We start from the raw sequence: 12,961 nt of genomic DNA on the forward strand, positions 1-12,961 counted from the left end.
TTCTCTACCCGCAGGCCAGGCATTTAACTCTGTGGTGAAGAAGGGCTGACATACCCAGGCCTGGCCTGAGAAGTGGGGGGCTCAGGCAAGCCCCCCCCCGTCGTGTTGGAGCCAAGCCAAAGCTCCTAGAATGGGAAGGAGCTACTTAGGCCATCAAGTCCAACCCCCTGCTCAGCGCAGGAGTCCAGTTTAGGGCACCCCTGGCAGATGGCTGCCCAGTCTCTGCTGGAAGACCTCCGGCAACGGGGGGCCTGCCACCTCCCCAGGTAGCAGCTTCCATGGCCCAGCTGCTCTGACTGTTGGGAAGTTCTCCCTGGCACTCAACCGAAAGCTGCCCTCGTGTCGCTGAAGCCCGTTATTTTGTGTCCTGCAGACTTGGATGACGGAGAACGGGCTGCGGCCCTCTGCTGTGTGGCGGCCCTCTTCTGCAAGGCCTTCCAGACATGGGCAGGTCATGGTGAGAGCAGCACCAGCAGCCACTCACCCCCAAAACGCTTTTTTTTCCAGGTCAGACCCCAGAGCCAAAGCAGCCCTCCTCCGCCCCACAGAAAGCAGAGACCAATGCGGTGAGTGGGCTGGGCTGGGGGTGTGGCTGCCTGGTTGCTGCCTTGCTGTTTGGCCGGGAGGATGTGTCCAGCGGCCCATGTCTGTATAGCAAGTGGCTGTCAACTTGGGGGCTTGGGCCTGGCTTGGAGCCTAGGAAGGGAGGGGCCTCATTCGGCCTGGGGCAGGGCGGCTGCATCCCCATGCCCTGCGTTGCTAGCGAAGCTGGGTGTGTTGTTGGCTCGGCCAAAACACAAGGCGTGTGGGAGCAGGGGCCCAGAGCACTCTGCACCAGCTGCTGACACGTGCCCCCTCTGGACCTGTCCAGGTGCCTGCGAAGAACAGCTCGGCCTCCGTGGCCCCTGCTGCTCCCCCGCCGCCCCCGCCGCCCCCGCCATCTCAGCCGGTCACCCCACGGAAGAACAAGGCAGCCATGTGCAAGCCTCTTATGCAGAACCGGGGAGTATCGTGCAAAATAGAGATGAAGTCCAAGGGGTGTCAGACAGGTGAGGCACTGTCAGAGAGGCCCGGGTTCCAGGCCGCCCTGTGGGAGCTCCAGTGGGCTTTGGTCTCCGCTCTGTAGGGCACCAGCTACGCCCGAGGGGAGTCCCGGTGGGGGCTGGCTTCTCCCTCGCCCTGCCCCATGGCGGCTCTCTCTGCCTGCTTCTGCTCTTTGCTTGAGAGGCACTCCAAGGTGATGGGCCAGTGAAGAAGAGTCGGGGGGCGGGGCTGGGGCCATAGCCAGGCCTTGCATCTGCTCAGCCACACACTCGCTGTTACAGAGTGGAGAGCAAGGTTCGGTTCAGTCCTGAAGGGGCGTGCATGCGGAGTGCCTCCTGATGGGTGCTCTTCCATCTTTCCTGACAGAGGATGACTGGAAACCGCAGGTGATTGTGCTGCCCATCCCTGTGCCGATCTTTGTGCCTGTACCTATGAACATGTACTGCCAGAAAGTACCCGTGCCTTTCTCCATGCCTGTCCCGGTAAGTAGGATTCCTGGCCCCGCTCCCATGGCCTACGAGCTCTCCTCCCTGCCTTGCCCTGCCCTGAGCTGTCTTCTCTGCTGCTCGTAGGTGCCTGTGCCAATGTTCCTGCCCACCACACTGGAGAGCACAGAGAAGATTGTGGAGACCATAGAGGAACTGAAGGTGAAAATCCCATCCAACCCCCTGGAAGCCGACATCCTGGCCATGGCCGAGATGATCGCCGAGGCCGAGGAGCTGGACAAAGCCTCTTCGGACCTCTGTGGTAGGTTCCGGGGAAGTTCTGCTGGGGGGCAGCTCACACTCAGGGCTGCCTGAACTGTGGCCATGAGCCCTGAGTGGGAGGCAGAAGCCGCGTTGTGGTCCTTGGCAGAGTAGCATGTGCTCTCCCAGCAAAGTCCAAATTCCCAGGGCCGAGGAAGCCCACCCTCCATGCCCCAGACAAATTCAAAGTACGCGTGCATAAAACTCTTTTGCATCTACACTTCAGAACTCTGCTTCTAACATTCGCATGTTCAAACCTCTTGGAATGCTTTGGCAGTGGAATGCTGGGGCTGAGGGTGAAGTGGCCGGAGCAGGCGGGGAGTGGGGAGAATTTAAGAACACACAGCAGTGCCTCCTTAGTTAAGACCTGTGAGTAAAAAACAGATTCTGTCATTATAAAAGGGTCATTGGGGGGATGGTTGTTCTAACGTTCATAAAATCAGAATACATAACCTGAAAATTTCAGCAAGATTGTGAACCGCCCAGAGAGCTTCAGCTATTGGGCGGTATAGAAATAAATAAATAAATAAATAAATAAATAAAGATTGGTTAAAGATTGAGGAAGAAAGGGCAGTTAACAGAAAAAAGCGGGGGAAACCTCCTGCACTGTTTTTGAAAAGCATTTTGGCAACTGTTTGTTCTCATGATTTGTGAACAAACCATAGGCAACTTACTTTAAAGATTGATGGTTTCCTATTCCTTTGTTATTGTAGTTGGTGGAATGGGAATTTTTTTAAATTCAATTAACTTTTTTAAAAACTAATTTTTACTCATATAATGAGAGTCTATGAGAGTCTCATAAGGCAGAGCCTTGGAATGCTGAGGGTGGGGGAAATAGCTGCCACGGGGAGGAAAAGGAGCAGCAGCAACTACGTTTCTGGGGCCTCTGTGCATGTGTGTGCACAGACAAGCAGTCCCTTCAGGGTGACTGGACCCCACCTTCACCTCTCTGTGCCCCCCACCACTTCTGTTTACTGCTCCCCACTTTGCCCTTAATCATTTGTGCCCCCACCCCTTTCCATATCAGCACCTCCGCACCCCTTCGATTTGCTCATCTGCACCCCCACTGCTTCCCCTTCTTCCTCTGCACCCCTTCCCCTTAATTGTTTGTGCCCCCCACCCCTTCCCCATCTAAGCCCATGCACCCCTACTCTTTCCCCTTCTCCCCTATGCCCATACACCCCTTCCCTTTGTTCTTCTCCACCCCATACCTTCCCCCATCTGTGCTCGTCGTCTTCTGCACCAGCCACCCCTTCCCAGGCCTCACTCCTAGGAAGTGTGCTTCAGATCTCAGCCTTAATTTGACTTTTTGCCCCCTCCCCAACTTTCCCAAAAATGTTTTGGGCTACAAACCTAACCATGCTTACTGAAATGTCCATTCTGGTACAGATCAATGGGATTTACACATGAGTATACACATGCATAGGATTGCACTATAAATATTATTCCCAGCTTCTGTTTATCCCAGACTAGGTGTTTTTATTTAATTAGTAATTGCTGGTTCCTGTATTTACACTGCAATCCTATGGATCCTTATTCAGGAGTAACTCCCATTGTGTTCAGTGAGATTTACTCCCAAGTAAATCTGCATAGGATTATAGTGGTAAAGCTTTCTTGTGAGTATTTGTGTACATGCCACCTTTATCTTCACAACAACCCTGTCAGGTAGGTTAGGCCAAGAGTCTGTGGCTGGCCAAAGTCATCCAGTGAGCCGTGTGTCCTTAAATATGGATACAGTGAGTTCCCACAGGGATCTGTATTGAGACCGATGCTTTTCAAGTTGTTCATAGAGCCAGTGTGGTGTAGTGGTTAGAGTGTTGGAGTGGGACTAAGGAGATCCAGGTTTTAATCCCCACTCGGCCATGAAGCTCCCTGGGGGACTTTGGGCCAGTCACTGACTCTCAGCTGAACTTGTGGCTGTTGTGAGGATAAAACCGAGGAGGATGTCCATGGAAGCTGCCTTGGGTTCCTTGCAAGAGGAAAAAAGGCAGGATATAAATGTAATAATAACAAATGTAATCATAATAATAGCAATAACAGTAATACTGATAGATGATCTGGAACTAGGACTGAGCAGCGAGGTGGCCAAGTTTGCTGCTGACATCAAATTGCTTAGGGTGGAATTGTGAAGAGCTCCAAAAGGATCTCTCCAAACTGGGAGAATGGGCATCCAAATGGCAAATGCGGTTCAATGTACGCAAGTGTAAAGTGATGCCCGCTGGGGCAAAAAAACTCCGCTTCACATATACATTGATGGGATCTGAGCTAGCGCTGACTGCCAAGAAAGAGATCTTGGGGTTGTGGTGGACAGCTCAATGAAAACGTCAACCCAGTGTGCGGCTGCTGTAAAAAAAAAGGAAAATTCCTTTTCCTTTTGGGGATAATTAGGAAAGGAATTGAGAATAAAACTGCCTGTATCGTACTGCCCTTATACAAATCTATGGTGTGACTACACTTGGAATACTGTGCACAGTTCTGGTCACTGAGAGAGAGTCTGGGAACACATGCCTGGACATGTCCATGGCAATGGACACCCATCTTTTATTTTTAAGTATTTTAAATGAATTATTTGTTGATTTATTTACTTTGTTTAGAGTGTTTTTATCCTACTCCTCAGCCAAAAGGGCTCCTGGAGCAGCTCACAAATCAGTAAAAGAAGATAATTCTTTCTTGCGGGCTTACAATCTAAAAAGACACAACACACAAGGAAAAAGGAATAGGGAGGGATGAGGAAAAAATTAAGTATGCAGTCCTAGGCACGTTTAGACAGAAATAAGTTTTACAACTCCCAGCATTCCCCAGCCAGCCATGCTGTCTAAAAAAATACGTCTAAACATGTATAGGATTTTTCCCCACATCTGTTTGGTCACAGCTAACTCTGCATTGGATAGAGTTCACTGAGTTGAGTGGATCTTATTTATGAGTAAATATCCATGGATGGAAATGCAACCTCTGCAGGCTTGAAACTTGACCACAATATGCTACTTTAAGATCCAAAGGGGAAGAGAAACTATGTAGTGTAAAATGAGCTATACATTTTTTAAATTTTCTTTTCTTTGAATTTCAACAAAACAAAAAACATAACAAAACCAAATAACAACTATTACCGCTATAATAACACAGTAAACTGTAACTTAATTCTAATACAGAACATTTCTCCGTATCACCTTGTGTGCTTCCAGTACTCTTAGAATAAATCAGAGACTGTTAATTCCAGTACAACCATCTTTCAAGCTGTCTCCAGACAGAGGCACAAAAGGTGAAATAATTTATTTTCACGAGGCAGTCATTCAAAGCTTTTATCTCCTGACACTGTCTACTGAAAAGTTCAAATGAGTATCAGGTTGCAAGTCAGAGAACGAGAGTATAACTTCTGGGGTTCATGTATGAATTTGAAAATGGAGTTCAACTTGTAACAGTGGCTGTGATTTTATATTAGATGTTGACATGGTGTAACATCCTGGCTGACGATGTCTCGGCTGTCAACCGTATAATATCCAGTCCTCCATTACACAAAGCCATGAGATTCATTAAATAAAAACCTGCGTTTTACAAAGCCCCATTAAGGCTGTACAGCAAGTGCATCGTTGCCCCAAGTTGTTTGCCATCAGTTTTCCCCAGCCCCACGGTCAGCTCTGCATATCGGTCTCCATCCTGTCCGCATGGCTTAGCTGCTTCGGGAGCGTGAGAATTTCCCTTTCCCTTCCTGCCCCCTTAGGGAGGATGTGGTGTTAAGGCCGTGAGCCTCCGCTCACAGTGTCCTTGCTTCGGGGTGCCTTAACGTGGTTTTGTGAACCATAGGTTTTTTGTTTAATGATAAAGCATGGTTTCTTGGAGGCCTGCAGGAGGGGAGCGGGGACCTTACTGATTTGATACTGATTTGATTCTGCCAAGGCACTCAAGGTGGCTTACAATCATAAATAAAGCTTGATTAACATAATAATAAATAAAACTTGATTAACATAATGATAAAACAGTGCATTAAGCTATAATGCAATGCAAGCGGCCTGAGCCCAAGAGCAACCTTCCCTTGTGGCTGACCTTCTAGGGGCCTCATGCTGGAGGTGGGTGGAGCCAGAGCAAAAGTGGGCGGGGCCCCTCTTTCACTCTCACGCATATGCACACGCAGAAAGAGCATTTGGGTGGCTTTTTTACAAGCCTAATTGCTGTGTAGTGGGGAATTTTAGCCGGGGGGTGTATGTCACAGCATACGGGAAGGCTTCATGTATCCTCTCTCAGTTGGGGCCCTCCACATGCCCACACAGACACACACAGACACACACACACACACACACACACACACACACTTTAGGCTTTTAAAGGATTTTTAAAAAACAAGCCTCATTGTGAGGAGGGGAGGCTGCAGGCCAGACGGGGTGGACCTTGCAGGCCAGAGTTTCTCCATCACTGGCCTTTGGGCCGACCTTTCAGTCTCCAGTCTGTGGTCTGGTGGGCAAAGAACAGCCCACTCGCCCCATCTCGAACTTGCCGTGGCGCCGGTGTGGTGGGGCTGACACCTGACCCGCTTCTGTGTTCACAGACCTAGTGAGTAACCAGAGTGCGGAAGGCCTCCTGGAGGATTGTGACCTCTTTGGGCCAGCCAGAGACGATGTGCTGGCCATGGCTGTCAAGATGGCAAACGTCCTGGATGAGCCGGGTCAGGACTTGGAGGCTGACTTCCCCAAAAGTAAGGGCAAAGGCAGCCGCAGGCTGTGTGTGGGTGTGTAACCCCAGTCTCTCTGGTGCAGGGAGGGGGAAGGGGTGCAGGGAGGGAGTTGGTGGCCTGCCTCAGCAAGAAGGATCACTTAGTGTCCGTTGCCCTTGTCATGTGCCCTTCCTGGAAGCCCCGGGGCCTTGTACACGGGCGAGAGTGTTACCCTGGTCTGTAGAGCCCACTGGACAGAGAGAGGCTGGCTAAACTACACTCTCCCTTGGGCCTGAGGTTTGGGGTGATACTTGCATGAAAGGAAGTGCTGGCAGGTCTCTCGTATCAAGAGCAGTGGCTCTTAATGGTGATGATAGAATCATGGAGTTGGAAGTGACCCTAGAGGTCATCTAGTCCACTCCCCTGCTCAGTGCAAGCTCTGCAATGCAGGGAGCAGCTACAGCACCCCTGACCAAGAGCCATGCAGCCTCTGCATAAATACCTCCAGCAAAGGAGACCCCCTAAGGCAGAGTCTGTTCCGCTGCTGAGCAGCTCCCATGGTTAGGAAGTATCTCCTAATGTTAAGCTGGAATGTGCTTCCCTGCTTCCCCCCCACATCAGTTCTAGTCCTGCCCTGTGGAGCAGCAGAGAACAAGTCTCTGCTGACCCCCCCTCTGCTCCCTCTCCTGGTGCAAGGCGGGGTGAGGGGGTTTGTGCTCTGTAAGCTCCGGAGGTCTGCCTGCCTCTGAGGGCCTGCCCCACCACTGCTGCTCTCTTTGTTCTCCAGACCCCTTGGACATTAACCCCAGTGTGGACTTCCTCTTTGACTGTGGCCTGGTGGGGCCAGACGACGTCTCTGCGGACCAAGACCTGCCTCGGGCCATCCGCAAGGTGAGCTCCGCTCTGCCCCACCCACTGGATTGGGCCTGGTGGTGCAGAAATGGCTTTGCTCATGTGTGCTTGAAACAGTGTGCTGGGGAACCCAAGAGAGCAGTGCGGAATCCCTCGGTCCCTGGGATGGACAGGTGAAAGGGCATCATTAAGCAATTTTTTAAAAATGTCGCTTAGAAATGCTTTCCTAACGGAAGAGCAATGGGATGATGGCCAGAGAAAGGACTGGGTGAGACTTCCATCCAGACCACGGGTGGGCAGCTTGTGGCCTCCCAATAAGTCAGCCTGCAACAATCCCTCAGCACTGGCTTGCTTGCCAGGGCTGATGGAAGTGGTAGGCCAGCATGTCCGGAGGGCCGCCAGTTGCCTGTGCTGATGCGCGCCAACTGCACAAAAAAGTGTCCCACTTGAAAGCACAAGGAGTGTGCAAACCAGCAGCGAGCGCCATGATGGATCTCCGGCCGCTGTGCGGGCTGCTCCCCCTTCTCATGCAAATGACGGCAGCGGAGCCGACTTTCTCCTCCTCCTCTCCCAGTGTGGCTGTGACCTGGGTGAAGCTTGCCCGCCAAGTCAGCAGCCCCTTTCTCTCCTCCCCGCACAGGGCCAGAAGCGCCTGGTGCTTTCGGAGAGCTGTTCCCGGGACTCCATGAGCAGCCAGCCCAGCATCTCTGCCCTCAACTATTCCTACGGTGTGAATGCCTGGAAGAGCTGGGTGCAGGCCAAGTACGCCGGGGGGGAAACCAGCAAGGGAGACGAGCTGCGCTTTGGCCGTGAGTCTGGGCTCGGGGGCCGGAGATGGGCATGCTGGAGTATGGAGGCAGGCACCCCCTCCCCTGCTGGAAACCCTGGTCCTGTCCCCAGGCCTAAGGCTACCCCGTTGCTGCCCCACAGCCAAGCCCATGCGGATCAAGGAGGACATCCTGGCCTGCACGGCGGCCGAGCTGAACTACGGCCTGGCCCAGTTTGTCAAGGAAATCACCCGGCCCAACGGCGAGCGCTACGAGCCCGACAGCATCTATTACCTCTGCCTTGGCATTCAGCAGGTGAGCAGCAACCCCCTCTTCCTCCTCCCCGCAGCCTGTGGCTTTTGGACCAGCATTCATTCGGCAGGTGGAGGACTGGAGTCCTTGCTCAGGGCTTCGCATGGTGGCTGGCAAGGCAGCTTCCTGCGGGGCACAGGCAGTCCCCTTGCCAGCCCACCCAGTGCTCCTGGAAGCTTTCTGGGGGAACGCGGCCCCTGTCTCCATGAAGGGCTGCACTCCCTCCAGGGAAAGTAGCTGTGGCTTGAGCCCGGAGTGGGTGGGGCCTGTGGGCACAAGTCCGCGCACGCCTAGGTTTTGCATTTCCTATTTGGCCCTGTGATCCCCCCTCAGTACTTGCTGGAGAATAACCGCATGGTGAACATCTTCACGGACCTCTACTACCTGACCTTTGTGCAGGAGCTCAACAAGACGCTGAGCGGCTGGCAGCCCACAATCCTGCCCAACAGTACGTGCCTGGAGGGGCGGGAGGGAGAAGGGAAAAGCACTCCCCCCTCTCCTGATATCTCCGGAGTCCTCGGGTGGCCGTCGGGAATGGTGTTGGCCTGGGATGCCCCCACTCGTGAACCCATCAGTTAGGGCTACCTGGAGCCCCCATGTTCAGAAGCAAGGTGCAGTGACCAGTGGGAGGCGGCTTGGGCCTCCAAGCTCTGCTGGGGGTGGCCCTGGAAGCACCTGGCCAGCTGGCTACTCAGGGAGGCAGGAATAGGAACTGGACTAGATCTGGACCTCTGAGGCTTGGAGCCACTGACAAGGAGAGGGCTGGTCTGGCAGCTTCTCTGGCAGCCTTTTTGTATTTATTTCCTGGAGTTTTTCCCCAAGTGTCACGAATTGCAGATATATTTTCATAGGAATCGTATGTGCATATAGTATGTTTACTGTTCTTTGTCTTTTTCATGCATTAGCTATCAAGCTGTTCTCACAACCACCCCAGGTCACTGTAATTTGCATCATCATTATTAGGACATAGGGTGCCAAGGAAAGTTAGAGCTGAGCTGGGATTCATGTACAAAGTAACATTTCTCAAGATTTAGAAAATAATACTGAGATAAAATAATAGTTCTATTGGTGTGTCGTCGTCCCCCCCCCCGCAAAATGATTAATGGGTTTCCCCATACCTGTGTCATGATATGCCTGGGTCAGACATATCATGCGTGCACACTGAGCCAGTGATTAGCTGCTACGTTGCTTATTTATTGTTTAAAACATTTCTGTACCACCTTTCTGGAAAAACCAGTCAAGGCGGTTTACAACAAAATTCAGAAAACAAAAATCACAAAGAAATAAAGACATAGTACAACATTAAGAACCATTCTAGTAGGGGCTGGTTTAGTGTGTTAGACCGGAGAGAGGGAGAGGGCGCTGTGGCAGCAGCCCCTTGGTCCCCTGGCATCGCAGCAGGGCCCGGCTCGAAGCCCCTATCCTGTTCCCTGGCACTGGAAGGCCCCAGGCCACGAAAGCGGTCCTGCAGTTGTCAGCTTTGCAGGCCCCCGGTGTGGTGCTCCGTAGCCGTGTGGGCTGATGTGCTCTGACGGAGGTGGCTTGGACTGTTGCGTGGTCTTTCAGACGCCGTCTTCTCCCGCGTCGAAGAGGAGCACCTCTGGGAGTGCAAGCAGCTGGGCGTCTACTCCCCGTTCGTGCTGCTCAACACGCTCATGTTTTTCAACACCAAGTTCTTTGGGCTGCAGACAGCTGAGGAGCACATGCAGCTCTCCTTCACCAACGTCGTCCGGCAGTCGCGCAAGTGCAGCACGCCCCGGGGCACCGCCAAGGTGGTGAGCATCCGCTACTACGCTCCCGTGCGGCATCGGAAGGGGCGAGGTAGGGAACGCTTTGCGCACGCCTGCTTCTCCTGCCCGTCTAGCGGCAGGCTGACCCTGACCTGACCGCCTCTCCCCCTGCAGATGGCAGCGGTGGCGGCAGCCTTGGGAAGCGGAAGCGGGAGGAGGAAGCAGCAGTCCTGGAGCAGCGGGAGAACCGCATGAATCCGCTGCGCTGCCCTGTAAAGTTCTACGAGTTTTATCTCTCCAAATGGTGAGCGCCAGTACTTATGTATTTATTTGAAGTATTTTTCATTTTCAATTCATTTATTATATTTCTATACTGCCCCATAGCTAAAGATCTCTGGATAGTTCACAACAATTTAAAAACCATTAAAATGCATTATATAAAGTATAAAACCATTCACGAAATGACATAGAACAAATAGAGCAGACCGCACCAACATATATGTAAAACAAGTTAATCAACCAAATACAATCAAAGAGACTCCTTAAATGCTGCCAAATGCCTGAGAGAAGAGAGCAGTTTCAACATGGCACTGAAAAGATGACAATGTTGGCACCAGGTGGGCCTCGTTGGAGATTATTCCATAAAAGGGGGGCCACCACTGAGAAGGCCCTCTCCCTTGTTGCTGCCCTCCAAGACCCCCTGGGAGGAGGCTCTTGGAGGAGGGCCTTAGATGAAGAATGTAGTGTACGGGTCGGTTCATGCTGGGGGAGACGTTCCGTCAAGTACTGTGGTCCTGAGCTGTGTAAGGCTTTATAGGTCAAAACCAGCACTTTGCATTGGGCTCAGAAGCATATAGGCAGCCATTGCAAGCGGGCCAGAGTTGGTCTGATACGTTTTTATCCCACTCATCAGCCCCAAAGTCTCCCAGAGCAGCTTACATATACTCAGTAAAACGAGACTGTCCCTGCCTGCAGGCTTATAATCAGAAAAGACCAGCACACAAGGAAAAGGGAAGGGGGGTAGTAAATTCTTTCAGCAGGGCTGTGGTATGGCCCTGCTTCACCCTCTCCCTCAGTGCAGCCTGCTGGAGTGGCTGCTGGTGGGGAGAGTGGAGGGAAGAGAAGCCCCCATGGCGGTGGTCTTCTGCAGGGTTGGTGGAACGCGCCCTGCTCTCCTCCTCTCCCTTGTTGGCAGGAGCAGGCGATGCCTGAGTCTTGCAAGGGCAGTGTGGGAATGGCGTGGCAGGCTGGGATCAGCATTGCTGGTGCCAGCAGGACTGGTAGAAATGGGTCTCCTTTTTCAAAAGGCTGGAATGGCATCAGGGCTGTAGGAGGCGGGACACCAGTCAGGACCTGGGGCGGCCCTCTGGACGACGGGCTGGGTGGCGCAAAGGGGTTTGTCCAGACCGGGAAGGAGCTACCGCACTCCTTGGTCCTCAGCGCCTCTGTTCAGCCTCTTGGCCCGGGCGTCTGTGCTTCGTCCGAGCGGGGGAAGGGGTCAGAGGGAGGGGCTGGGCTGCAGGCGGAGTTCCTGCCTGGGGCGAGGGGTTCCACTCCGCTCCCCACTCACTGCCTGTCTCTCCTGCCCGGCTGCAGCCCCGAGAGCCTTCGGAACCGCAACGACGTCTTCTACTTGCAGCCCGAGCGGTCGTGCATCGCCGAATCGCCGCTGTGGTACTCGGTCATCCCCATGGACAAGAGCATGCTCGAGAGCATGCTGAACCGCATCCTGGCCGTGCGCGAGATTTACGAGGAGCACAGCCGAGGCGGTGGCGGTGGCGGCCTGGATGACGACATGGACTGAGCGGGCCCTCTGCTTGCCAGAGGGAGACAGTGGGGCCCTGCTGCGCCCGCCAGCAGTTGGGGGACTGTTGGGTGTGGCTTGCTGCCCCCCCCGTCTGGGTTGACAGGCACGTAGGATTCTTGCCACTCCCCCACCATGCTAGTGAACGGCCCCCTGGGAGGAGCCGCACTGCCCCGTCTCCCTCTCCGTGTGCTGCCTAGGAGTGCCTGCTTGCCCGCCCGCCCCTCTCCCAGCCCAGGTGGTGCCCGGCTGACTGTTGGGGGTGGGCACTGTCATGGGCCGCTCTTTGTTTGGGGAGGAGAGGATGCGGAGAGCACCCTAGGTGGTGCTGGGCTTTGGGGGAGCCCAGCTTTATGGGCACAACCTCCTTCTCGGTTGTGGTGATGGGAGGGGAGGGGGCTGGCCCCTTGCGCGGGCTCCTGCAGCCCTCCCCCCTGTAGATGGCAGTCTTCTCTTTGCCGCCCCCCGCCCCCAACGGTTGGATACCTTCCTCTCTCTCATGGATGTTGGGAGCAGGCCCGAACGTGACGCGTGGCCTGCCTCCTCCCCTGCTTCCTCAAAGCCTGGCCTGGCCACCCCCCCACACACACCTGCCACCCCTCGGGGCAGCAACTGCCTGGCATACCCACCACTCCCCCCGTCTGTGTGTGTCGCGTTGAACTCTGAGCTATGGCTGGTGGTGGTGCCGTCTGTTGAGCCTGTATATATTGTTCTGGCCCAGCCCGTCTGTGTCCTTGTCGCCAGCGAGCCAGTCGCGGGTCTCGTCGTCGTGATACCCGGGCACTAGGACCCGCCCACCCCCTCCTGCGTCTCTCTGGAAACCATTCATTTCAAATAAAGGCACAAAATCTGCCCTGTCGTCTTCGCCTCTCATTCCAGCAGGGGGGCGCTTTGCACCTGTCCGCACCCCAGACGTTGGCGTGTCAGGGGGACATAAGACGAGCTGTGCTGGATCAGACCCAGGGTCCGTCTAGTGCGGCATTCTGTTCACAGGGGCCAGCCAGCTGTCGACCGGGAACCCACAAGCAGGGCATGAGCGCAGCAGCACCCTCCCGCCCACG

At 53.9% G+C, this 12,961-nt stretch overlaps 1 protein-coding gene across 6 annotated transcripts in view; it reads left to right on the plus strand.

The window, feature by feature from the left end:
* ZMYM3 (zinc finger MYM-type containing 3) overlaps positions 1-12,757 on the plus strand; it is a 28,981-nt gene extending 16,224 nt beyond the window's left edge. For 5 of the 6 annotated variants that reach the window (XM_084813488.1, XM_084813486.1, XM_084813490.1 and 2 more), the window contains 12 exons: positions 508-566; positions 872-1,049; positions 1,411-1,526; positions 1,617-1,791; positions 6,331-6,477; positions 7,223-7,326; positions 7,928-8,096; positions 8,218-8,369; positions 8,700-8,814; positions 9,933-10,187; positions 10,271-10,400; positions 11,693-12,753. In XM_084813488.1, coding sequence (XP_084669614.1) covers positions 508-566; positions 872-1,049; positions 1,411-1,526; positions 1,617-1,791; positions 6,331-6,477; positions 7,223-7,326; positions 7,928-8,096; positions 8,218-8,369; positions 8,700-8,814; positions 9,933-10,187; positions 10,271-10,400; positions 11,693-11,900 — 1,808 coding nt within the window. In that variant the 3' untranslated portion in view covers positions 11,901-12,753. Of the gene's footprint in view, positions 1-507; positions 567-871; positions 1,050-1,410; positions 1,527-1,616; positions 1,792-6,330; positions 6,478-7,222; positions 7,327-7,927; positions 8,097-8,217; positions 8,370-8,699; positions 8,815-9,932; positions 10,188-10,270; positions 10,401-11,692 lie in introns of all 6 variants that reach the window. The other variant, XM_084813491.1, reaches the window with a different exon arrangement.
* Positions 12,758-12,961: the final 204 nt, after the last annotated feature.

This window comes from Heloderma suspectum, chromosome 9 (genome assembly GCF_057233095.1).
Source record: "Heloderma suspectum isolate Gila_16-S chromosome 9, 16-S_ref, whole genome shotgun sequence".
Classification (NCBI taxonomy): domain Eukaryota; kingdom Metazoa; phylum Chordata; class Lepidosauria; order Squamata; family Helodermatidae; genus Heloderma; species Heloderma suspectum.